Here is a 25,567-nt window from a genome sequence, read left to right as displayed (position 1 = left end):
AACTAAATGACATGTGTGGTAACCATGGTAACAATACTGTAAACAATCCCAGTTACCTGTAACATTGATGGAAAACTGAATGGCATTTGTGGTATGATAACATAAATCTGATAACTTATCTCTTTCTTTTCATACAGGGTTTTCCCCGAGATAACAGTATATTCACTCAGAGATGAAATAGAGGAGCAATTAGGCTATGATGTTTTACCAAAAGATTACGTTTTTCTCAAAAGTGTCGGCAGATGCCTAACACAGGTAGGTATTGAGCGTTGTCCTGAGTGATGTGTTTGTGATGTTTATCTGCACCTAGCAACGGTGTGGTTGCCATATCTTTACTTGTCATGGTTGTTAGGATACAATTTGACCTTTCACCCGATGGTATAACCCTTGACCTTATTGCTAAATCAAAGGAAAATAAATTATACATAATTTGTTTTTAATACCTGCACATTTTGTAGTAAAATTTAATCTGATGGCTGAAAATAGAAAAAAAAGTCAAAAATGGATTTTGTTGCTCGTTTGTTTTAAATTTTTGTGCAAAAATCTGCTGTTTTGATGTAATTTTGGTACAGATCGATAGCTAATTAAGATAAGAAAGCCAATTTTAGTCCAAAATGAATTGAAACACTTGGGTGAAAGTGTACAAAAGAATTCAAGAAGTTGTACAGATCCTAAGACTATATTTCACTGTTTGCATCAATTTTTATACCCTTATTAATCAGTGGCAAAATTGACACTTTTATATTGACCTATACATGAATTGAATGGATGGTTATAGTCTGGATGCCAACATAGAAAGAAAGATCTGAAAGATTCAATAAAGGAGTAGTACTAGACTAGGATGTTTACAGCATTGTGTTGTAACATGAATGGAAAATGATCATAGGAGTGGTTTAAAATGCAAATTGTAGATGGATAAAACGTTCTTTCTAAAATGTTCTTATTTCATTTTAATACTCCTGTACCACCCACCAGCGGTTAACAGTTCAAAAAATGTGCGTGAATGACATAGATCATATAGAATGAACAGTTAATGTTTATGGGTAGTATTTAGTAACATTGATTTATGACGCAGTGTTTTATACAATGTATTAACGTGAAGTTTGCCCTCATTTTATGCCGTACTGTACCATGGACAACACAATGAATATTTTATATCTGTACAATATACTACAACACAAAGCGTTGCAATAAAACTATATAGGATGTAGTTTTATACTTTTACAAACAACTTCCTGTAGTATTATGTGTCTAATGTATATGTTTTTGTCACACTGTATGTAGGATGGTTGTAGACAATATCTACTAGAGTTGACAGACTTTTATTTTTTACCCGCTCTCCAGTTTAAATTATAGCCCTTGAAAAAGACTATCTGTGCACAGTCGAAATGTCAGGATTCAAATAAAGAAGAAGTTTTAACCAGACTTGGACTTGTCCTTTTATTCAAACCCAGAGTTTTTAGTAGCATGGCTATACGATATGACACAGTCTACGGCAGTGTATATATTTCCAAATGTTACTCTATATGCCAACGTGGTCTCTAAAAATAGTTACGATACAGTATTGGGACTAGACTACACTACATGTTATGGTAGACCTAAACAAAATCTAAGCCTAACAGCAAATGTAAAGCTCTTCCATTCCTTGATAAAGTCATTACAAAATAAATAAAACAACCCATTATGATTATACAGCATTAGGAAAGAATTTCTTGCTTGATGGAGAGTTTAAACCTAGGAGCAGAAAATAAATGAGTTTAGTACTAGGGAGGTTGTTTCGGAGATTTATTTGATAGCTAGCAAAAATAATTTAACAGGTGACTAATTTTGATATTTGGTCTGACTATTATAAGAAGGAATGAATTTTATATCTTTTATAAACTTCAAATAACAGCGCTTTTGAATATTAATAAATAGAAAAGGCGCTTTAGAAAATAAATAAACTTTAATCTTTAATTCAGTGTATTGAAAAGAGAAGAAAATTTAAAAATTAAAAAAAATTGAGGTAAATGATATTTACACAAAGGTAGAGTGGTCATGACATTACTATTCCCCTGAGTATCATAGAATACAATTCCATGTGTATACAGACTATATTGGACTGTATAGGCAAGGAGTGCTGCAGGCCACATCTCAGAATTGTCACAAGTTGTCTGTTGTTCATCAGGGCAGACACAACCCAGTCCAATGACCCTGAAGTGACAGTGTGTCAACTTTACAGTGTTGCTATAACAAGTCTGTCAGTGGTGATAAAAGGTAGCAGAAGATGAATTGCCACAAAGGTTTAAAGTCACTATGTTATATGCAGATTGGTCAAAGGTCATAGGTCAACACCAATAGATAATTCTGAATTGTAACTAGGAACAGCTAGACCTATCTGACCTATGGTTAAGACAGCAGTGTATTTTTAGTTGTCACAACATAAATTATCCATGGCTAGAATGGGATTTTGACGATAGTACTAATAGTAGTGAATGTGATACAGACATTGACTGATTTGTACAGATTGCACACATTGACAATGACAGACGAATACAATTAATATCTGAAATGAGATTAAGGTTTTTCAGAAAATTCGTATCTCAGAGTTGTATACTATTGGGAACTGTATACCTGGCTATTTTTCACATGTGTACCTCAATGGTTTCAAAACTCATGTGCACACACTCTTAAAACATGCCCACATACACAGATGACCATGCAATGCTAAAATTAATGTGCAAGCTTCAGAATCTGTCAGTGTAAAAAAAATGTTTAAATATTCAGTATGCCGCTTTTACCTAGTGAACAGTCCTATGTGCATAATTCACCCATTAGTATGTTTGCTACTGAATGGAACCAAGTGTTGCTATGATGCCATCTTGCCTAGCAACAGTAGAACTAACATTTACATATGGTTACCATGCAGTCACGTGATTGGATATTCATTGTTTTATCTGCATAAGCCAATTGTACGTTGCCATGTAATATTACGTCTTTATATTTAGAACCATACTATTGTCACATTCTCACAAGTTTATAGATGTAAATATATCAAAAGTATAAATTATATAGCTGATATTTACCCAAAAAATGTGAATAAATTTGTCCAGGAGTGCAATCTCAAACTGTATAATATTGTAAAATAAAGAAAGATATTTTTATTGATAGTAAATAGGTACATATGCCTTTACTTTTTGTTAAGATTCCCCACTAAAAGTATGATTAGATAGACCAGAAAAGATTGAGGTGTTACCTAAGAATTTCTTAGAATTTCAATTTCTAACCAATGCTGTATATTTGTGAACCAAGAATGTTAGTTCCATTCAGTGGATTATTTACCATTCACTACCAAAGTCTACCATTTATCTTGGTTAAAAGCTTGTGCTCTAAAGTATGTACATTAACCCCCTCCCCTCCCCTCCCCTCCCCCATCCATCAATTAACCTTCTTAAGTCTTGTATTATAATGTCATATCTCATCATAATTGTATTCCAGCCATAGAATTCCCTGGTTACCATGGTAACATCTGAATCATAAGATTACTTCTCATAAAAACTGTAAATGCTTTTGTTCATACAATCATATCAAGAATTGTTAAGTAATTTAAATAAATCATACTCCTAACTGGGAGCATCTATACATAAAATATGTTTTATGTTGAAATTATTAATAATTTATGAAAATGACTTAAGGAAATAGAACTTTAGTTCTGGTTCACCTAATTTCAATTTAGCATGTTGAACAAGATAACGCAATCAACAGTGTGTCTTGCCTTAAAACCCGTGGGGACTTTTTTTACTTTGGCGAAGCGTTTCATTAAAAAAAACTGTAAACATTTGCAATTAATGAGTTTTTGTGGGTTGTGCAGTATAGCTGTGTTGATAGTAATTACTGCTAATACAAATTATGTAGTTATTACAATGTTTATAATATTCCCTTCATCATAACAAAATTAACAAACTCAATCAATATATATACATACAATGAGATATATGGAATCAGTATTGGATTTCTCAACCATTGTAGGGTGTCAGTATTTTTGTAATATTGTGTAGGAATTTCGGCTATAATTTCTCTTTCTAGCCTTTGATCTAATATTGCTGTGTTCATTTGTAAAGTTTCTATGTTGTTGTTATTAATTCCCCACGACATTATAAAAAAAAAAAATTATGATAAAAATGATTGACACATATACCAATTAATACTTTTGTTTGGTAAATTTAAAATATTTTTATAAGGAGTGAACTTTAATAGAAGAATGTAGAATTCATGTATTTGGTGACATCTGGCATTACTGTGTTACTTTTTGAGTGTTCCACTCAGCAAAAATGTTGTTTGATGGACTTAAAAAGTGTTGTTTTAAAGACAAAGAAAGTAATGTACTATATGACAAGTGTCATGCGTATGGTAAGAAAGTTTCATTGATATAGCAAATGTTATTGTGTCAATTATTGACAAGAAAGTGTTATTTATGTAATGTCAAAAGTAGTACATTTGTACTGTTCAAATCATGGTAAACAAAGTAAAGTTTCGCAAGGAAGAAAGTGTTGCTTTCATATCATGGCAAATGTTTTATTTTCTTATTGCTAAAGCACCTCTTTCATAACTTAAGGCAGAAGTTGCTTTCAGATGGCAGAAGTTGCTTTCATATGGCAGAAGTTGATTTCATAAGGCAGAATTAGACATTTATTTCATAAGGCAGAAGTTGATAACATATAGCAGAAGTTGATAACATATAGCAGAAGTTGATTTCATAGAAGTTGATTTCATATAGCAGAAGTTGATTTTATATAGCAGAAGTTGATTTCATATGGCAGAAGTTGATTTCATATAGGAGAAGTTGATTTCATAAGGCAGAAGTTGATTTCATAGAAGTTGATTTCATATAGCAGAAGTTGATTTCATATGGCAAAAGTATTGCTTTCAAGTTTCATATGGCAAAAATCGATTTCCTGTGGCGAAATTTGCTTTCATGTGGCTTTCATATAGCGAAAGTGTTATTTCCTGAAACATGAAAGTTTTGTGTCACATAATATGGTAAGAAAGTAAGGTTTGACAAGTAGGGTACTGTGTACGTAATACATGTACGCTTTGATGTGACCAGAAATGGTACTTTTATAGAGGTCAAGTATTGTACAATGGTTGACATCAAGACAGTTAAATCAATGTTGATTTCATAGAGCAGAAGTTGATTTCATAAGGCAGAAGTTGATTTCATAGAAGTTGATTTCATATAGCAGAAGTTGATTTCATAGAAGTTGATTTCATATAGCAGAAGTTGATTTCATATAGCAGAAGTTGATTTCATAAGGCAGAAGTTGATTTCATAAGGCAGAAGTTGATTTCATAGAAGTTGATTTCATAGAAGTTGATTTCATAAGGCAGAAGTTGATTTCATAGAAGTTGATTTCATATAGGAGAAGTTGATTTCATATAGCAGAAGTTGATTTCATAGAAGTTGATTTCATATAGCAGAAGTTGATTTCATATAGGAGAAGTTGATTTCATAAGGCAGAAGTTGATTTCATAAGGCAGAAGTTGATTTCATATTAATAGCAGAAGTTGATTTCATAGAAGTTGATTTCATATAGCAGAAGTTGATTTCATAGAAGACTTATTTCATATAGCAGAAGTTGATTTCATAGAAGTTGATTTCATATAGCAGAAGTTGATTTCATAGAAGACTTATTTCATATAGCATATGGCAAAAGTATTGCTTTCAAGTTTCATATGGCAAAAATCGATTTCCTGTGGCGAAATTTGCTTTCATGTGGCTTTCATATAGCGAAAGTGTTATTTCCTGAAACATGAAAGTTTTGTGTCACATAATATGGTAAGAAAGTAAGGTTTGACAAGTAGGGTACTGTGTACGTAATACATGTACGCTTTGATGTGACCAGAAATGGTAGTTTTATAGAGGTCAAGTATTGTACAATGGTTGACATCAAGACAGTTAAATCAATGTTGTTATCTATTAGCTGCAGTTATAAATACAGCTACTTGAGATGCAGAAGCTGAAATTCTTTTACATTTGTGGTGACTCATTAAGGCATAGTATAAACTACCTATTATGAAAAACTACTGAAAGACCACTTTTAGTGACAGCAACAGCACTAACAATAGCATACCAGGAGACATTGTCACCGTCGTCAGAGTGATCTAATTGTTTTCCTTCTGTGTGTGTCAATGTAACGTTCTTTTGTGCTGTTAAAACTTTGCATCAGCGAAGTGAAATTTACAGAACCTGCTATGTTACTAGTGAGTGTCAGCGGTTCTACAATCAACCTATTCACAGACGTTGGTTTACAAATGTCAGTTTCCTTTGTTGTAAACAAGCTGTTGTTGCCTAGCGATAGGTTGTATAGGCACTAGTATATCTCAAATGCTAGTGAATAAAAAGTGCATAGTCAAAATACGCCAGGCCCTTTACACCGTGTCTATGAGTAGGAACGCCTATATTATATCCCGTCTTTCATATGGACTTGATTGGTACAAAGCGTTGGCCGTTAAGTTTGTATGACTCTTGTGTATATTGAGTGACACATAAGATAACCTATCTTTTGTTCTGGAGTTTTGTACGCAGCATTTAAAAGTCAGTCCTACCCGGGCCATGTAGGCGTATATAAAAACATGACAAGAATTTGTTGTTTAATGACATGACATCTGACATTCTCTGACTCTGTACTATTTCTATGCATGTCATCAGAGTGTGATATATCTGCTTTGAAATCCAGATCTCAGCTCTTTCTCTCTTCTTCTTGTACTTTCTCTCACACACACTGAAAAGTTCTGAGATAAACAGAGCCAGTCTCATCATACAGTATGTGACATTTACAGTTACAGCATTGTATTGAATTGTATTGTATTGCTTCATTTTCACTAATGTATAATTGTATGAGTAATAAACGTACATTTATACAAACACTAAAGTTACAATAGTGAAGGACATGACAACTAGCACTGAACAGAGCTAATGAGACATCATGCCCCACCACTTGATTAAACATGTAACAATAACTTTGTATGAAATGATAATTTGTATTGCAATTAATTTTTATTTTTTTCTCATTTTTCCATATTATCAGGTCCGAGGTCGGCAAGAAGTAGAATTAAAAGTTAAAAATTTTTTACCTCCCCTGGTAAGTTAAATTTTTTTTACCTTCCCTGGTAAATTTGAATAAAAAATTTATCTCCCCTGGTAAGTTATTACAAATTTTTACCTCCTCTGGTAAGTTATGACAAATTTTTACCTCCTCTGGTAAGTTATTAATCCATTTTATCTCATGTGTAACATTTCTGGTTGATTTTGATGATGTGTAGTGTTACAGCAATAACAGCAATAGGTGTATATCCAAAAAATGGATATTGGTTGTGAATTGTTGTCAGCTGCAGTTATGCAAACACTATCAAATACACTCAGATTATTTCTTATGACATAAAAGATGTCGAACAAAAAACTGCTGAAATAATTAGATGTTATTCCCCAATATGTTTTCTTTGTTCAGCCAAGGAAAATATGAGTGACCTATAAAGTGGACTTTGTCACTACCAGTAACTAGACAAGTAGTGACAAAACCATTAGGTCACGATTATTTTCCAGCTGAGTAAAGAAAGATATCGGAGAATAACATAATTATACCAGCAACAGTGACATCAAAGAAAATCGCAGAAAGTGATGGCAGAACCAGTGATAGACACACGGTGTCGTGACATAGATGTGCGTTGTCATGACGTAGAACAACCAGGGTATACATAAATTCCGTATTTTCTGTACAACTTGTCTTATGCATGGTATAATTATTACAATATTACATTAAAATGTTATGAATTTCTCTTTCAGGCATATCTTCCAGAAATTTTTGTACTACCAGGTCAGAGGGAGCATGTACCTTTAGCTTTACCATCAATTGAACCGAGACACAGAGGAGGTAGGGGGTCCAAAAATGAATCGACTCAGACAGGCGGTTCCTACTTTCCTAATCTAGTTAGTAGTAGACTAGGTATGTGGTGGTTGATTTGTGACTATGCACGATTACCAAGTTCTAAATCAGGTTGCAAGTATCGCTATCTTTCAGTTGGAAGCCATGTTTGAATTAACACATTGATGTAATATGGCACTACGTACTGTTTTTTTCTCTAGATCCTAGGCACTGACCTTGTATCAGTTTATGTCATTTGCACAAACGTCTTTTGAACTATCCCTATATCTTTGTTTGTCTCTGAATTTATCTGTTTCATCACAATGTCTTTATTCTACCATTACCACTTTAATACATGTCTGTATTACAATGTAAATTATCTCGTTTGTTCTTTATGGAAGACGCTCATTATAAAGATAATCTTCCAAATACTTATTAATCCCCCCTTCTAAACAAATTTGATGTTGTTACTGATAACCCCCACTCCACATGCACGTCCCTCCACCCTTTCCCATCTTTATGAGTCACATTTCCAACTGAAGGATAGCAGAACTTGAAGTCTGATTTCAAAGCATGTTGATTTTCATCATGTCATAAATGCCATAAACTTGTAAGTATATCATGTGCATGCACTATCACCAAAGCATCCTATAGGAATAATGAAATGCCTATATTATGCATGTTGTGTAGTATCATTATCAGCTGTATTATTGGAAAGATTCATGCTTTAAATAATACTGCAAATTTGGTGGTTGGGTTTCATGTAAATTGTAAGATTTTATAGATGTGTGAAACAGTGTTCTGTAAGTTGTCTAGCAGTCTGGATGCCAACATAGTATCTAATCATCTCTAAGAGAGATATTGATGAAGAATCACACTGCATTATCTGTCTAGTGGTTTCTCCCTATACTTGGCATTCACCATATCATTGTACATTGATGTACATATCAAATAAAAGTCAAGTCCATAACAAAAACCATGGAAGGGCTGCCAAAGTTGTATACAATACAGTCCTTGAAAATCAGTAAAAATATCCAAACACATTGATGGTTGGCTGGACAAATATTTTTTCCCAGAGTCATCAAGGCCAAGTACATGTACAATCAATTTTGAAAAGTTTGAGTATACACATTGTCACCTTCTTATATACAAGTACACAACCTACTTCATAGTTTATCCTACAAAGAACACTGTCATCAGTATAGGAGAGACAACTTTATTTAATGCTTTCATGCCAAGGGGCTTTTCTTCATATTTCACTGCATAATTTGTAATGTTAGTCTTTATACAGGCATGTCATTCAATAGTACATACAATGTCATTTCATATGATAATGTAATTTGTAAGACATTCATCTCTAATCAAAATCATCTTTGTATCATTGGTGGATTGTATTCACAATCATTCCTTTGTACAAATCCAGTCACTGGAACTGTACATTGTGTTTAATCTGGCTTCTTGTATATTTAACAAATGCAAGGATGTTGTCCCTTCTGAATTGAGAAGGTCATGGCTTCCTTTACATTTGATATATTCAACAAATGTTTTCCCTTCTGAACTGAGAAGTTCACCATGTTAGTTACTGCTTTGATGAACAACTTGTAAACAATTTGTAAACAAGTTGTAAACAGTAACATATACCAGTAATAGAATGTGATAGATAGATAGATAGATAGATAGACAGATATATAGATAGATAGATAGATAGATAGATAGATAGATAGATAGATAGATAGATAGATAGATAGATAGATAGATAGATAGATAGATAGGCAGGCAGGCAGGCAGGCAGGCAGGCAGACAGACAGACAGACAGACAGACAGACAGACAGACAGACAGACAGACAGACAGACAGACAGACAGACAGATAGATAGATAAACATTAATTTTATTTATAAAAGTTTAGATATATGAGAAGAATTTTTAAAGGCATTTCTGTTTTGATGTTACATAGGTAGTGGAGTTTTAACTAGTGAAGTTACTGACAGTAAGGGAACAGAATGCTTAGAAGATGACAAAGAAATTTTGAATCTAACAATGGAAGGCAAAGATAAAGCCAACAGATCGAGCACAGTTAGGCAGAATGAGCAAAATACTAGTAGCCATGTTGGTAGTAGAGTTAGGCAAAGTGAACTGAATGCCCACAGTACAGGAAGAGATAGGCAAAAACAAGTAACACAGGTTGAGACAGAGACTGATGATGATAAGCTGATAGGCATAGATAAGATTGACAGAGAACAGAGTTTACTTTCCCTGAAAAACAAAATCAGGAACAAAATAAACAGTGGACACAAAAGTCAGGTTGGAGATCAAGATAAAGACATTAGGAAGGAGGAAGTGCAAAGTACAGGAAAGACGAAAGATGAGAAAGAAAAGAATAAACTGCATCAAGATATCTCACAATTAATGACAGTTGATGCCAGTAAGACTGCAAAGAATGAAGCAAAACAAGGGATTGGGAAGAAAAGAGTTGACGTTAAAAAACTGGACTCAAATAGGAAAGGAATTGTAGACAGGAGTAACGCACTGTCAGACAACAACACATCTTCAGGAGGTGACCCCCTGCGTAGAACAAATAATCAACACAAAGTGATGACAATGAGTGCATTGAGAAACTTTAGATTAGGGGAGGACACCAAGAATAAAGTCAAAGAGTTGCCAAAATGGAAATCTACATTCAAACCAACTACTGGAATTTCATCATTGCCACCAAAATTTGACAGAAATAACACAATATATAAGAAAAGAAGGAAAAGTATGATACAAAAACAGGAGGAATGGTTGAGAGAAAAAGCCGCTGTTGATGACTCTTCAAGAACTAAGAATAGTGTCAGAATTGAGAAAGAAAAAATTATTAGAAATAATGGAAGACAAAGTAAACAGTTGAGTCTTAGAAATGGTAGAGGAAAACCACTTGTAAAGAAAATTAGTGAAAAACAAAGTGAGCAGTCAGAATCAACTGATAGGACTCCAAGAAGTAAACAATTTGGAATAAGAGTGAAAAATACACTAATTGAAGATCTACAGAATAGGAAAGATCGATCACAAAGAATTAGTAGTGCTAGAAAGCCAAGACTGAAACCAATTAGTATGTTAAAAAAACCTAAACAAGACAAGAATCAGAAGACTGATGTAGATACAAAGAGAAAGATGTCATTACCTGTAGAGAAGGTAGTACGTATAGTGTCAGCATTAAATCAAGAACATGAAATCTCACGACATGATCTTACTTCTGATAATAATAACACTAGAAGTAATGGAAAACAGAGGATTTATAAACTTCGGAGAACGAGTCAGATAGGTTCCCCCAAAGCCAGAAGCGTTTTACCTCAAACATCCAGACCTTTAGAAGCATTAGATGCAATACAAGTTGTTGATACTGAGTCAAGTAAAGCAGATATTGAGAAGGAATCCTCTAAACATAGACAGGACCACCAAGTGGATTTTGAAAATAAGGATGGTGTGCACATTGACATAATGAAGGTTAGAGCTAAAAGGACCACTGCACATGAAAGTCAGAGAGATGATTTACATATATTAGGTGTAGACAGCCTGGAAGATGGAAACCAAGGTGATATGTTGCTAGGAGACAGTTAAGTTGAGGAATGGTATCTTTTTTTTATCATCAACCATATTGTATAGGCATTAGACTGATAGGAGGGGAGGACTTTGATGTAGGGAAGAGAGGATTTGACGTAAGGAGGGGGGGAGGGGACTTTGATGTAGGAAGGGGGTTTGATGTAAAGTAGTATCTTTGTGTTGAGGAATAGTATGAAATTTGAAAGTTAGAAATGTGAGGTACAAGTTTAGTTAAGACTGATGACAGTAATGTAAAAAGAGATGGCCATAATCCTGATTATCTAGAAATTTAGGATTAAAATAAGATTTGAAGAATGTAAGAATAAAATTGTAGAAAGTTTGGAAAAAATCTACAAAGTCAGAATTATGAAACTGATCTGAAAGCTTCAAAGGTACAAATATTGAAAACTGTATTGCAAAATATAAGTTTGTATGAGTTTGTTTGAATAAAAATATGGATATCTTTTTGTCATTTTCAACAGACACTGACAGATATTCACATCCCGATGCACACAACTCGTCACCAGATCCATTTTCAATAGAACATTACACCCACAAATCACCTCTTCAAGAAGAAAATAAAGGGGAGTACCTCCCTCCTCTAAGTGCTACCCCTCCACCAATCACTGAGGACATGACACAGAGTGAGTCACCATCACAGAGGAAAACTAAAGTTCCAGGCAAAGATAATAACAGATCAGGAAGGTCAGATACATATACCAACAACACAAATGAAGATTCTGGCATTGCGGACGACGTCGAAGAGGAACTTGAAAGGTATAAAATATATACTAGATATTTTTAATCAAGGAATCTCCCTAGATTATGACGTATTCTGTAGTAATGAAAGTAGTTAGTAATTTGTGACACAATATTCTCCCTGCTGCTTGGTGTTTGATTTCAATTTTTAAATAAATCAAAAATCTATTTATAATTTAACCACGTATTCAAAGAAGTAATGTCCTAAATATGCCCCCCCCCCCCCAAAAAAAAAAAAAAAAAAAAAAAAAATGAAAACGTCGTTTTCAACAAAAGTCAACTCGAGTTGACTATAGTTTTCACCCTGTTAATAGAACATTATTAGGTCAGCAAAAATCTCCAAAGAAATTCCAGAAATTATTTATTTATTTATTTATTTATTTATTTATTCATTTTTTTTTTGGGGGGGGGGGGTTGTCATTATGACTGACTGGATTTTCGAATAAGTATAATTGTTTTAGTATACATGTACATGATCGCTGTTCTTACCTGTAACTTGCAGACCAAATAAGCCTCGGTCCAAATCAGAACCGAGACCCTCAAATCTGGAGAAAAACATCCCAATACATAACACAAATGCTGATACCAACACAGAACAACAACAAGAGCATTCTGAACACACACCACCAGATGTTGAACATAACATAGGAAAGGAAAATTATGATGATGATGATGATGATGGGTATATAGTGATACTTGCTTTAGATGTTATGATTGCTGTTACATTCAGCAAACTACATTAATTGTTGTACACTTGTTTTGGAGTTCATTAACGATTGCTTTTACCTGTACCAGTACAAACTGACTATATTGTTGCATACGTGTTTGGAGTTCATTAACGATTGCTTTTACCTGTACCAGTACAAACTGACTATATTGAAGATAAACCATCGAAGTTAACTAATGTTTGTGAGTTTATGAATTAACATATTGACAGTATTTTGGTATATTTTGGGTTTTTGGCACTTCTAACCTCAATAACTGTATAGATATTATGTGAACTACAATTTAACCTACGTGTTACAAAGAAAAAGGGGAACAAGATATTGTTGGCAATGACTCTGTATTTCCTAAAGAGTTGTCACAATTCTGGTTGTTTGGCTAATGTTTCAAAACAGATAGTCATTCTCGTGTAGTTTATTATTTTTTTGTCTTTTTTAAATGTGTGCCTGTTTGTTACTTTATCGTCGACTGTACCAGTTGCGTGTCATTCTTTTGCACTTGTGCACACAAATATATCATGCATATTCATTATCAAAATCCATGTCAGCTTTCTGCAATCCTCTTGACATAACGTTGCATGCTTATGGCGCCCTCACACTTCTTACATCATACCTGCCTCTTTCAGACACAAATCACCACATGGACAATCATATTCAAAACCCTCACATTTTGAGATGGAAAGAGACGATACAGACATAAGTATACCATACTCAAACCCTCATTCTCAGGACCCCCATCCTCATAACCCTCATCATCAGGACCCCCATTCTCAGGAACCCCACTCTCAGGAACCCCACCCTCAGGAACCCCACCCTCAGGAGCATACATTTCAGTCACCTGTGAAACTATGGGAAGAAGTAGAGACAGATAATGGGTATAAATGAATCAAGTACTTTGGTTTGTGTGTGTTGTGGGATTTCTACTCTGATACCATTATTAATATTTATTGTGTGTTTCCTTCATATTAATATTTAATAAAATTCTTCACTACATATCCTGCAGTTAAAAATGAAAAAAAAAAAAAACCAGCTGTGAACATCTAACAGTGGTTCACATCTAAATCCGCTTCATCTAGAAACAAAATATTAACAGTTTTTTTTTTTTTAAATTAGAAATTATTATGCTAAAAATTTTATTTTGGCTAAAGATACAATACTTCATAAAAGTGTACGTATTGGGTAAATATGAGTAAGCAGGATTTGTATCATTTTTTTTTTACTTTGTGCTTTTATTAACTAACAAAGTTTGTTTGACAACCAATTTAAACAATTTGTGCAGATGTTTCCCCTTAGTCTTAGTTGTGTGGCTATCTTCATTTTAACCCCGAATAATTTTGATATTCGATATTTTATCTCAGTAGTCATATTTTGATATCACTAACAGAACAATATGATTTAATGTTATAACATACACAGGGTGTTTTATTGTTTTATCATCTGCTTTCATAAGTTCACACATGTTGTAATTTCATCATTTTAATATTACGTTGCATGTTTCACGTTACATTTCATATCATTTTTTTGCTTCCTTGATAATATTCCTAATAAATGCATGCTTTTCCAGCCATCACTCACCAAATGATCATTATGATAGAACCACTCAAAACTATGGGAAAGATAAGGAATTCTATACTCGACAACGTATAGAATCACCAGCTTCTTCAGATCATCAGTATAGCTCACAAAGTTCAGCAAATGAAACTAACTCTGGGTATGCTAGCTTCAAATATATACACATTTTCTTGTATCCTTTTTTTTTCACTTTTTTTTTTACTTTAAATTTGTTATCCTCATTTTTAAGGCTCTAAGTTTATTTTGTAACCAAAAGAGTTGTGTTGAATTTTTTGAATGCACTTTCGTATTTATTTTCAAATTTTTTTTTTATCCTTGTTTTTAATATCTGTTTTTGGCATTAGTTTATCCTTTCTTTCTTTTGGGGTAAAAAAGCAAAAAAGGGACTGCTTTGCTTTGAACTCTAAGTTCTTCTTTGAGCCGTTTTTGAAGTTCCTTTCTATTATTTTTGCTTTTGAAAAATTTTTCCCGCATTTTTCGTAATTTGAAATTCTTGCACAGTGCCTGCTTTTCTTCAGATTGATTTGTTTGCATTTTTTTATGGTAGAATTTTTTTTAATCTTTTCATTTTTTTGGATTGAATTAAAACAACTTTTTCATCAATTTATCATTCCAAATTCATATTTGTTTAAAATCTAATAGCTCACATCATTTTGGAAGACACCATAAAACTGAAAGACAACATTCTGCAAGACATACAGACAGTGCAGATATAGACCAACAACAAAATCAAGGATTTTTCTCAACAGAAATTTTACCAGGGTTAGAATCTATGTTTGAATGTGTTTGACATCAGCTACACTGCACATAAAGCAATTTCATTTAGATATTGACACTTTGGTATTTCACACTGGTTACACACTGCATATAAAGCAATCTCTAACTGTGCTACATTCACCTCACTTGCAAAGCTTCACATTTCTTCAAGTGTTAGACAGATATTCCTAGTTTGGTATTGTACACTGGATTGAAAGCAATGTTGCATTGATACTCATGTACCATACTTCTTTTTCTTTATTCATCCTCACCTGTACAAGCTCAATTGTCACCTCATTAGTCTCTAGATGTATAGACACACAAAGTCTTCCCTCGCACAGCATGTATGTATACAAACACACGCAGACAGACACACATACACACATACACACATACACATACATACATATACATATACATACATGCATACGTACATACATACATACATACATACATACATACATACATACATACATACATACATACATACATACATACATATGTTATATTTTGGAGTGGTGTTGCATAGAAAAGAGATTGATGGAGATGTGCTTCAGAGTCATTTTGACCATTTTCTAATATTTTCTACTTCAAAAATGGAACAAATATGCCTGTTTTGTACAGCAAAGTTATTAATGGATATGTTAATACTTGAGCATAAAGTCTTATTTTATTGTCGTGTAGTCAGGTAAGTATCAAACCTTATCTTGTCCCAGTTGAACTATGGGAACACTTAATAACTTTTAATTCTTTATGTGTTGCAGAAAAAGGAGAGAACAAGAAGAGGAGGAAAGAAGAAGGAGAGAAGATCAACAAAGACTGATACGTCTTGAACAGGAAAGACGAGATCAACAGAGAAGGGATGAAGAGGACAGGCTGCGACGACTTCAAGAAGATGAAAGGAGGAGGCGTGATCAAGAAGAAGCTGATGCAAGGGAAAGACTTGCAGATGTCGAAAGACAGACTAGAGACAGACTAAGACAACAAGAGGAAGACAGAATAGCTAGGGAGAGAGAGCAGTTGGATAAGCAACGGAAAGAACTCGACAGACTCGAAGATGAACGACGGGATAGGGAGAGAAGAGAACAGGATAGACATGATCAGGAAGAAATGGAACGAAGACAGGGAGAGTTAGAAGAACAAATGAGAGAGGAAGAAGAAAGAAAGAGACAGGAAGAAGAGAGAAGGAAACAAGCACTTTTACAGGTAGAATCTCAGATTTGATGGACACATGTGTTAGTGGACCACTTAACTAGCCTCAATTTACATACCCCAGGTGTTTATAGACCACTTCATTAGCCTCCATATACATATAGGTGCCCTACCCCAGGTGTTCATAGACCACTTTATTAGCATCATTTACATGTAGATGTTCTACCCCTGGTGTTTATAGACCTTCACTAGCCGCCATTTACACATTGGTGTCCTGCCCCAGGTGTTCCTAGCTGCTACCCAAGGAGGGTTTTTTTTGTTTGCATCCATGTAAATGGGGCAAGTGTCTTATTTTGAGTGAAGGTATAACTATTAGATCATAATTTCAAATGAAAAGATACTGTCATATATATATGTTGCATTTGATCTGATATTTGTACACCAGACACCACAATACTCCATTCATACCATACTGAATTTACAAGGCTGAAGTGGCAACTATGTAGTTATATTTATCCGGAAGTCAAAGTTGCAAAAAGTCTGTAAATTCAAAGTAAACATCATACCATAATTATACTCATTAATTTCTTGTGTTTTATCGAGACACAAACTTCAGACTCCCCTGAGTCTCCCGAGAGTTTTCAGTCAGAACTATGAGTCTTCAGTGAACATTAATTCTGTTTTCCTTCCATAGAAACAAAGAAAACCCTTCCCTTCGCCTCCCAATCGTGTTTCAAGTAAACGAGACAGAGCAGATACTGATTCTGCTAAGGAAAGACGACAGGAAGAAAGTAAGTTTTTACTTTATTTTATAAAAGTCGAGGCTGAGAAAAGTGTCTGTTTATCGTAAATCAACATGAATATAAAAAAACTTAAATTTTTTGTTTACTGATTTGAAAATGACAACATATTTAACAATATGAGTTGTTCAATAGTGTAAACAAATAAATCTGACTAAATTTTTGCACTGTTCTTGTCTTGAGATTGGTTGATGAATGTTTTGAAAAGAATAGTTTCATTTTTTTGTAGTTTGTGATACATGAATATGTTTTTTCTGGCAACTTTCACTCATTTTCAATATGAAAGGTATAGTACAAATAATGATGCTGTTAATATTTGACAGGTTTTTTTGACAAATGTATTAAAGCAAGAAGTACAATTAGTCTAGCAAAGTATCTTGCAGTAGGATGTCTGTCTGTCTGTCTATCTGTTTGTCTGTCTGTCTGTCTGTCTGTTTGTCTGTCTGTCTCTCTGTCTCTGTCTGTTTGTCTGTCTGTCTGTCTGCCTGCCTGCGTGTCTGCGTGTGTTTACATGTCTCTGTGTAAGGCATCTGTCTTTCTGTTTGTTGTACATCATTGTACTTCACCTGTGATGTGTTCTATATCTGCATGTACAGAAGACAGACTACTAGATGAACTGCAAAGAGCTAGAGATGACAGACAGGATATGGAAAAAGAACGAGAAGATCTAGTGAAGAGAGCCAAGGCTCTACAGACAAAGACACAACAAAGACGAAATAAAGGTGAGCATTCCATGTGGTACTGAGAGTAGGTGAATCCTAGACTCCATTTAAGTCAATGAAATTCCCATACTAATATAGTACATGTACTCCTTTCTGGAGTTGAAGTTCACCATCAAAATAATAATATGATTTGTAGGAAACAGCGAGTTTTATCAAATTATTTACCCTCTTTCTTCTCTGGTATTCTGTAACTTTCAAATAGCAAATCATAAAACCTACTCTGTGCTGTTTGTAGTTAGTCACCAGTTTAAAAAACTGACATGTAGATTATGGTCACCTCCAATCACTATAGCATAGTATGAGGACAAAGGACTGCAAATGAACCAGCCTCCAAAAAAAATATGTATATGACAACAACAACAACAACAACAACAACAACAACAACAACAACAACAAATAAACAAATAACAACTTTATCTTGTATTTTTACAACAGCTCGTGATTTGTGGAAAAAGAAATATTTTGAAGAAAAGAAGAAAACGCCACCACTTGAACAACAAGTTGTGACTCTAAAACATAAACTAGACTCAGAACACAAGAAATATATCAACCAGATTGAAGGCAAAGAAGCCAGAAGGAAAAATATGTACCAACAACCATCTGAAAAGGTAATTACAAGTCAGTTTCTGACAGTTGGGATTGTATTATTAGATGTTATTCCCCAATATTTTTTCTTCGTTCAGCCAAGGAAAATATGAGTGACCTAAGGGGCCTTTGTCACTATGAATCGTTAGATGAGTTGTGACAACCCTTAGGTCACGAGTATTTTTTGACTGAATCAAGAAAATTATTGAAGAATAACATAATTATACCAGCACCAGTAATATCAAAGAAAAATAGGGGAAACTAATGACAATTTTGAACGTTTTGATTCATATTTCGAACACAGCAGAACCAGTGAGGTAGACACACGTTGTCTTGACATCAATGTGTGTTGCCGTGAGATAGAATGACCAGAGTACTGTGTATATTCCATATTTTTTGTTCAACTTGGCTCACACATGGTATAATCACACTTATCGATGTACATGTATGCTTATACTATACAACCTGCAAGACAAAGACGTGAACATCTATCAAACATAAAATACCGTTGAACATACCCTGAGACTGCATCAAAGTTCTACATTGTACTTATATCCTAAAAACTGACTGCATCAAAAGTCTTACCGATACTAACTTTTGTATCGTAAACTAATTTTTCTCTTCGTATTTACCTTTCCAAAGACTAACATGAAAGTACAGATAGCCAAGTTTCAACATGACCTTGAAGAGCTGAGACGACGGGTAGAAAACACCAAAATGAAACTCACCACTGAAATGAAGGTACACTAGATTTAGAAATTAACTTGTTTTGTACCGGAACCAGAGAGAAAATTGCTTGTATTTTGCCTGTTGTTCCAGATGTACTTGTTAATTAAATCATTCTGTGAAACCTTAGTGCCTGTTTATTTTGTTTGATATAGTGGACAACTCTGTTATATCTGTCTTATTTACAAAGTGGATAGTTTAGTATGTTAAGTTAATTTTACGTGAACAATCAGCATTATAATTATATCGCCTGCCTCAATAGTGATGTCAGGAGTAGTTAGAGGGAGATCGGATGGGCAGGGGGTGTGGAGGGTGTGGAGGGGGGTGGGGGAGGTTTTTAATCGCTTAGAGATGACTACTCTTAGTTTCCTCTCCTTCAATATAATGGTAAATATACCACCATTTTTTCTTTTAACTGATATTGGAACAAATATGCTTTCCATTCTCCTCACTTCAAATTGACACATGTGTCCTGTAATTCAAATATTAACCTTAGAAGTTAGTTTATTATGATGACAATAACCCTCCGCTACACGTATGTCGTATTTGTTATAAATTTATTGATCATACATCTTGGTGATTGATAATTGCCCTCAGACTTATTTTTGGATCATTCTCAGAAAAGAATGAGGGGAAAAAAGAAAGAAAGAAATATACCTTGTTCCAGAAAGTAGGCATTTGATAGATGAGAAGTCTTTTGTCCAAATTTTGTTGGTGAATTGAAAAACAAATCTGTTTTTGTGTAAAGTTAGAATTGACACAGGTAGATTTCTACAAATGAAACAATACAGTCTGACATAACAAACCATCCAAAATGTAAATATATGTAAAGGTTATCTGTACTTTATTCTATGTCTCTCATTGTAGCACCTTAAATTAAGTTTAAAAAATAAAGTCGGTTAGTTAAAAATGAAAAATAAAAAAGTATTTAAAAAAATGTAAAAGTATGTGTACATGTTAGTGATTCTTTCAGTTTATAGTCAGACTTTAACATTCTGAATGACTTAGAAATGATGACAATTGTGAACCATTTGTGTTATTAAAATCCCAAAATTTCAACAATAACGAATAATTTTCTCATTGATGCGTGCTTGTCGGGGTCGCCATCTTACAATCAGTGACGTTGTAAGTTTTTCAAATCCTGCCATAGAGGGCATCATTTTTGTTACTATTTAGCCAGAATGAAGAAATTAGGTACGATTACCCTGATATGTCCAATTTGTCAAAAAAGAAACTTGCAAAAATAGGCATAACTGAGGTTTCACTTGTTATCACTAGTTTATCATGTTTGCTTTGTGTTTCTGCACTGCTATGTATGTGTGTTTATATAATCACCTCTACAACGATGTCTTGTTTTAACTGTTCTGTCTCTTCTTTTATTTTCTAATGTTGTGTGTGTAATTCATCTGTCGGTGGCTGACATAAACTACAGTTGCGGAATACTCGATATGAAATGTAGTCAAGTTTCAAGACTGGAACTTTCTTCCTTGCATGGTACCAGCAATTTTCTTCTTCCATGCCCATCATTTCCTACACTCTCTATCTTCTTGATTAAACCATTCCACTAATAATATGTCACCATGTAAAACGTTACTGGCACCATATTTCTACTCAAAAATAATTTCACGAATTAAAACAAACTTGTTATGACAACTTTCTCTTACTCTGAATATACATACTATAGAAAAATTCTATTAATTTTCACAGAATTATTTAACTTTGACAATACATATCAACAAGATGTATTTAAAAAAAAGTTTTCTTAAAAAAAAAGAATAGAATTATAATGACTTTAAATTCATTAAACCAATTTTCTATGTAAACACAGTTATTTGGTGTTTTTGATTTATGAGTAAAATATTTACAAGTTTTAAAACTTTTACAAAAGTTGATTCGAAGGCCAAGTATTGTTGTTTTCTTTTTTGTTCAGTTTTTTATTTACAGGATATATTTACCTCCATTTTGACTTTTTATCTAAATTTGCACTCTGCAATAACCAAAATCATAAGTTTGGGTTGCACAGTAGACTTACCTAAATTGTCAGTTTAACAGAAAACAAACATTCCAGAGTACTTACCACCCTTCCAAGGAAAACATTAACAAAATCATAAGTTTGGTTTACAAAATAGACCAGTTTAATGGAAAACAAACAATCTGATGATTTACCACCCTTCCAAGGCGGAAAACAATATCAAAAGTTGTATGCAATTCTACCATTTCTTGTTATATCTACAGTTACGTAACCAAGCAGAAACGGAATTGAGAGCTTTGCGGGCAGAATTAACTCAGAAGAAAATCAATGTAACGTTATCAAGATCACAACAACTGAGAGCTTTACAAGAATCAGAGGGAAATTTATCATTTGCGTCACCTAGATCTCCGTTACCACATAGACCACCAGGTGGTTTATCCCCAAGAATCCAGTGATCTGCAATTCTCAGTTATATATTTTGTATTTTGTTACCAGTTGTGTTTCATCTCATCCATCATATACTATACCATAAATACATACTTTTATATTACAATTATGTTTCATTTACATGTACAGCTCTACATTGTTTGAAAATTAATTTCGATAATTAATGATTTGTATGAATTTTGATTTTTAATATTTGTGATGACTTATAGTTTATCGAATAACCTCACACATTCAGTACTGTTTGTGAGTTTTTTTAGAAAATGTTGAGATATTTTCCAGTTGAATGAATGAAAGAAAGTAAAAGTATTTGTAATCATGTACTTCCAACTCAGCCGAGTTTTTTTTATGTCAAATACCTTATAACTTCCTGTCTTGAAATTCATATCATTCTCATATTGAAGCTGAGCAAGATAAACATATGACTATCACATGGCTGTCACATGACTATCACATGACATTCTTGTCATCCAATTATGTATTGGAGGTTTTTTTAACGGAGCATATTTAAGGAGATGTTGAAACACACACGTTTTTTGTTCGTCTACAAACAAAATGTTGTTATGTCTGTGTTGTGTTGAACAGAGGAATGGAGGACACAGGGGTATCCAGTTTTGCATTCACCTAAAATATTGTACATTTTTGTAATATTTGGTAAATAATATGTAACAAATATTTTAACTAAATGCATCGCATCTTTGTAAAGATTGATAGTTGTGTACACTAGCACTCAGTGTATATAGTTAGTGATTAACAGGAGTACTAACTATGACATATCTGTCATCTAGGTGTCTACCTGTCTAGATTTAGTGTTTATAGGATGCTGTTCCCCTACGCTGTGTGTGTGTGTGTGTGTGTGTGTGTGTCTGTGTCTGTCTGTCTGTCTGTCTGTAGTGTGTATGTGTGTATGTATGTATGTATGTATGTATGTATGTATGTATGTATGAATGTATGAATGTACGTATGCATGCATGTATGTATGTATGTACGTATGTATGCATGTATGTATGTATGTATGTATGTATGTATGTATGTATGTATGTATGCATGTATGCATGTATGCATGTATGTATGTACGTACGTACGTACGTACGTACGTACGTACGTACGTACGTATGTATGTATGCATGTATGTATGTATGTGTGTGTATTCATATCAGTTCCTGCCTCTGTACTGTTAATCTGTCTATTGTACAAGAAAAATAACTTTCTTAGTATTTGGACAATTTCAACCATGATTTACATTATTCTGGAGAGTAGAATTTAAGTATTACCAGAAGGTATCGATAGTTGTATTTATTGAAAGAAATATGTGTAGGTAGTCAAAAAAGATTATTCTAAATATCAGTTTTTGTTTCCTTTGTTAGGTGAACAACCTTGAATCATGACTAAAGTCTTACAAAAAAAATATCCCATAATTGTGTAGGTTAGTGTTATGTAAAAAAATGAATTCGTGTACGTTGTTTTTTAACAGAAATGTACAGTTGTAAATATTTCATCTTTCACCCCTTTTGGGATAATGGAATAGACCATCCACTGTATAGAAGAATACATGAGGTGACACCAAATATGTATTTTAAGGGGTGTAAGAAGTTAAATCTTTATTTTGAAAGAAGATACAATCATTCAATAACTTATTTTTGTATGATACTCTAGCCATTTTGTGACTGAAGAGAATATGTAGGAATGTAAATCATTTTATCACTTGGATGTAGATTTATATAATATAGAGGTCTCAATTTGTAAAATCATAACTACCAATGTCTCAGTATCATCTATTTTGCTTGATTTACAAAGCAGGTTAAAGTTCATGTATACTGGAAGATATGTGTGTCACTCTGCCCTCAATGGTGAAAGGGGTTGGCTGACTTGTGAGGGCGTCATGACATGGCATACATACCTTACAGATTATAAAGTACATGTACATGGGGTTGGACTTAAAGCAGTGCATATTGTTCAAATTCTGTAGCTTGCCTTCAAAAATGTCACTCTGATGTGTACCACTATTTCAAGGTTGCAGACACCCTCATACCTAGCAACTTGATTTGTGTTTGAAGAACAACCCTCAAATGTATCATCATCCAATCAGTGGTCTGCTTTGTGTTTGAAGAACAACCCTCCAGTTTATCATCCAATCAGTGGTCTGCTCCTTTCACAGCTAGCTTTCAGTAACTTCCTCTATATAATTGTCAAACAATAGAACTGAGAATACTTCTACTACGCCATGTGTATAAAAATATTCTTAACCAGCAGTATTACCTCAAAAACAACCATTTCTGAGTTGATATAAATAGAAAGGGGGGTGGGGGGTTTGTATAAAGATATCTGTTAATATCTTTTTGATGATCGATCATTCTGCTTACTAAAATGCCTACGCATGTACAAAACATCTATAGATAGATGAAAACTTCCAATGCCTCATATTTACCCAACAAGCACTAATAGTGATATTTTATTTTGAAATGTTTATTATTTTAATAATGCATGCTTTAAAAAAAAAGACATGGATGCTAGTTTCACACCAGGTATAATTTATAGAGGACCAAACACACAGTCACACAATAACAGAATTAATCTGGCTGAGAGTAGTCAGTGTACTGATGCACAGTTATAATGCTTTTCATTCTCAGAACCATTGATAAAGATATATTGAGAGTAAACTTTTCAGAACAATTTTTGTAAAATTATGCAAATTTTAGACCAAATTTTGATATGACGTCAAGTATGTTGATCATTTGTGTGATTTGAGTCTAAAACAATGTAGATTGTGCCAAAATGTTGCATGAAGATAATAATGTTGTTCAAAGAATTTTGGCGGGAAACTGTTGACAATTTTGGCGGGAAAATGCTGACAATTTTGGCGGGAAAGTGCTGAAAGGTATACAGGTCTAATAATAGGCTGCCTAGTGTGAAACAAGTAAAAGTGTACAAGAGATGAATATGTTCTATCTTGTTAACATTGCATAGAAATAATTCAATGTTTGCTTTCTGACATGTATGTTGATTTATTTAACACAAACATCAAAATATTTTCCTCTTGACAAAATATTTCTATATATTGTGACACAAGTTTCTATTCCCAACTCAATAATAAAACCCGGCAATTATATCAAATAATATAAAATGCCCACATTTTCACAGTGTGGTTTTTGTAAAGAAAAAAAAAGACATACAGAAAAATGTGAATTCAATATTTGTCATCTATATTTTGAGGAAAGATGGTTAGTTAAAATCTGAAATTTCAAAAAAAAAAATTTTTGGTCACATTTTGTAAATTAGACATATGGTATGGACAACCATAGTCAATTTCATAAAAGTACAAAGCTTTAACACTATCACAAACAATCTCGCCGTCCTAAATGCATTCACCAGCTAAAGTTACTCTATCTAGCCGTCCTAAAAACTTGTAATAGTGCAGACCAGATGTACAAACATTTTATATGTAAATAAGACAACTGTTTTGCATAATAATTTCACTTGTATACATAGTCCATAAGGTACGCCGTAACAGGGCGCCATCACACAGTGAGCTGGGGTGGAGCAACATGACGTATCTTTGTCTATTGTATATGGTGATTAGCCAGGTTTTTTTTTAAATACTGTATGTAAATTATGAATTGTTAAAAATAACTGACATGATGTATTATTGCTTGCTTACTTTTCAACTTTATATTATTTCATAAAACTGTAAATACGAGTTCATGTAATGAAGTATCACTTTCATTAATAACTGATTAAAAATGACAAATAAAGCTATATTGACTTTGTGATATGTATAAAAATTATGTGTGTGTGTGTATGTATGTATGTATGTATGTATGTATGTATGTATGTATGTATGTATGTATGTATGTATGTATGTGTATATGTATGTAT

General features: G+C 33.5%; 1 protein-coding gene across 2 annotated transcripts in view; it reads left to right on the top strand.

Moving 5' to 3' along the window:
- LOC144436628 (uncharacterized) overlaps positions 1-21,955 on the top strand; it is a 41,271-nt gene extending 19,316 nt beyond the window's left edge. Inside the window, exons 3-12 of one of the 2 annotated variants that reach the window (XM_078125456.1) lie at positions 138-255; positions 7,068-7,121; positions 7,823-7,910; positions 11,964-12,258; positions 16,055-16,496; positions 17,137-17,233; positions 17,839-17,964; positions 18,400-18,572; positions 19,192-19,290; positions 21,511-21,955. In XM_078125456.1, the coding sequence (XP_077981582.1) occupies positions 138-255; positions 7,068-7,121; positions 7,823-7,910; positions 11,964-12,258; positions 16,055-16,496; positions 17,137-17,233; positions 17,839-17,964; positions 18,400-18,572; positions 19,192-19,290; positions 21,511-21,702 (1,684 nt within the window). In that variant the 3' untranslated portion in view covers positions 21,703-21,955. Of the gene's footprint in view, positions 1-137; positions 256-7,067; positions 7,122-7,822; positions 7,983-11,963; positions 12,259-16,054; positions 16,497-17,136; positions 17,234-17,838; positions 17,965-18,399; positions 18,573-19,191; positions 19,291-21,510 lie in introns of both variants that reach the window. The other variant, XM_078125455.1, reaches the window with a different exon arrangement.
- Positions 21,956-25,567: the final 3,612 nt, after the last annotated feature.

Source organism: Glandiceps talaboti, chromosome 6 (assembly GCF_964340395.1).
Source record: "Glandiceps talaboti chromosome 6, keGlaTala1.1, whole genome shotgun sequence".
NCBI classification, from domain to species: Eukaryota; Metazoa; Hemichordata; class Enteropneusta; family Spengelidae; genus Glandiceps; species Glandiceps talaboti.
The sequence above is the reverse complement of the archived record's forward strand: the minus strand, read 5'-3'. Positions and strand labels throughout refer to the sequence as shown.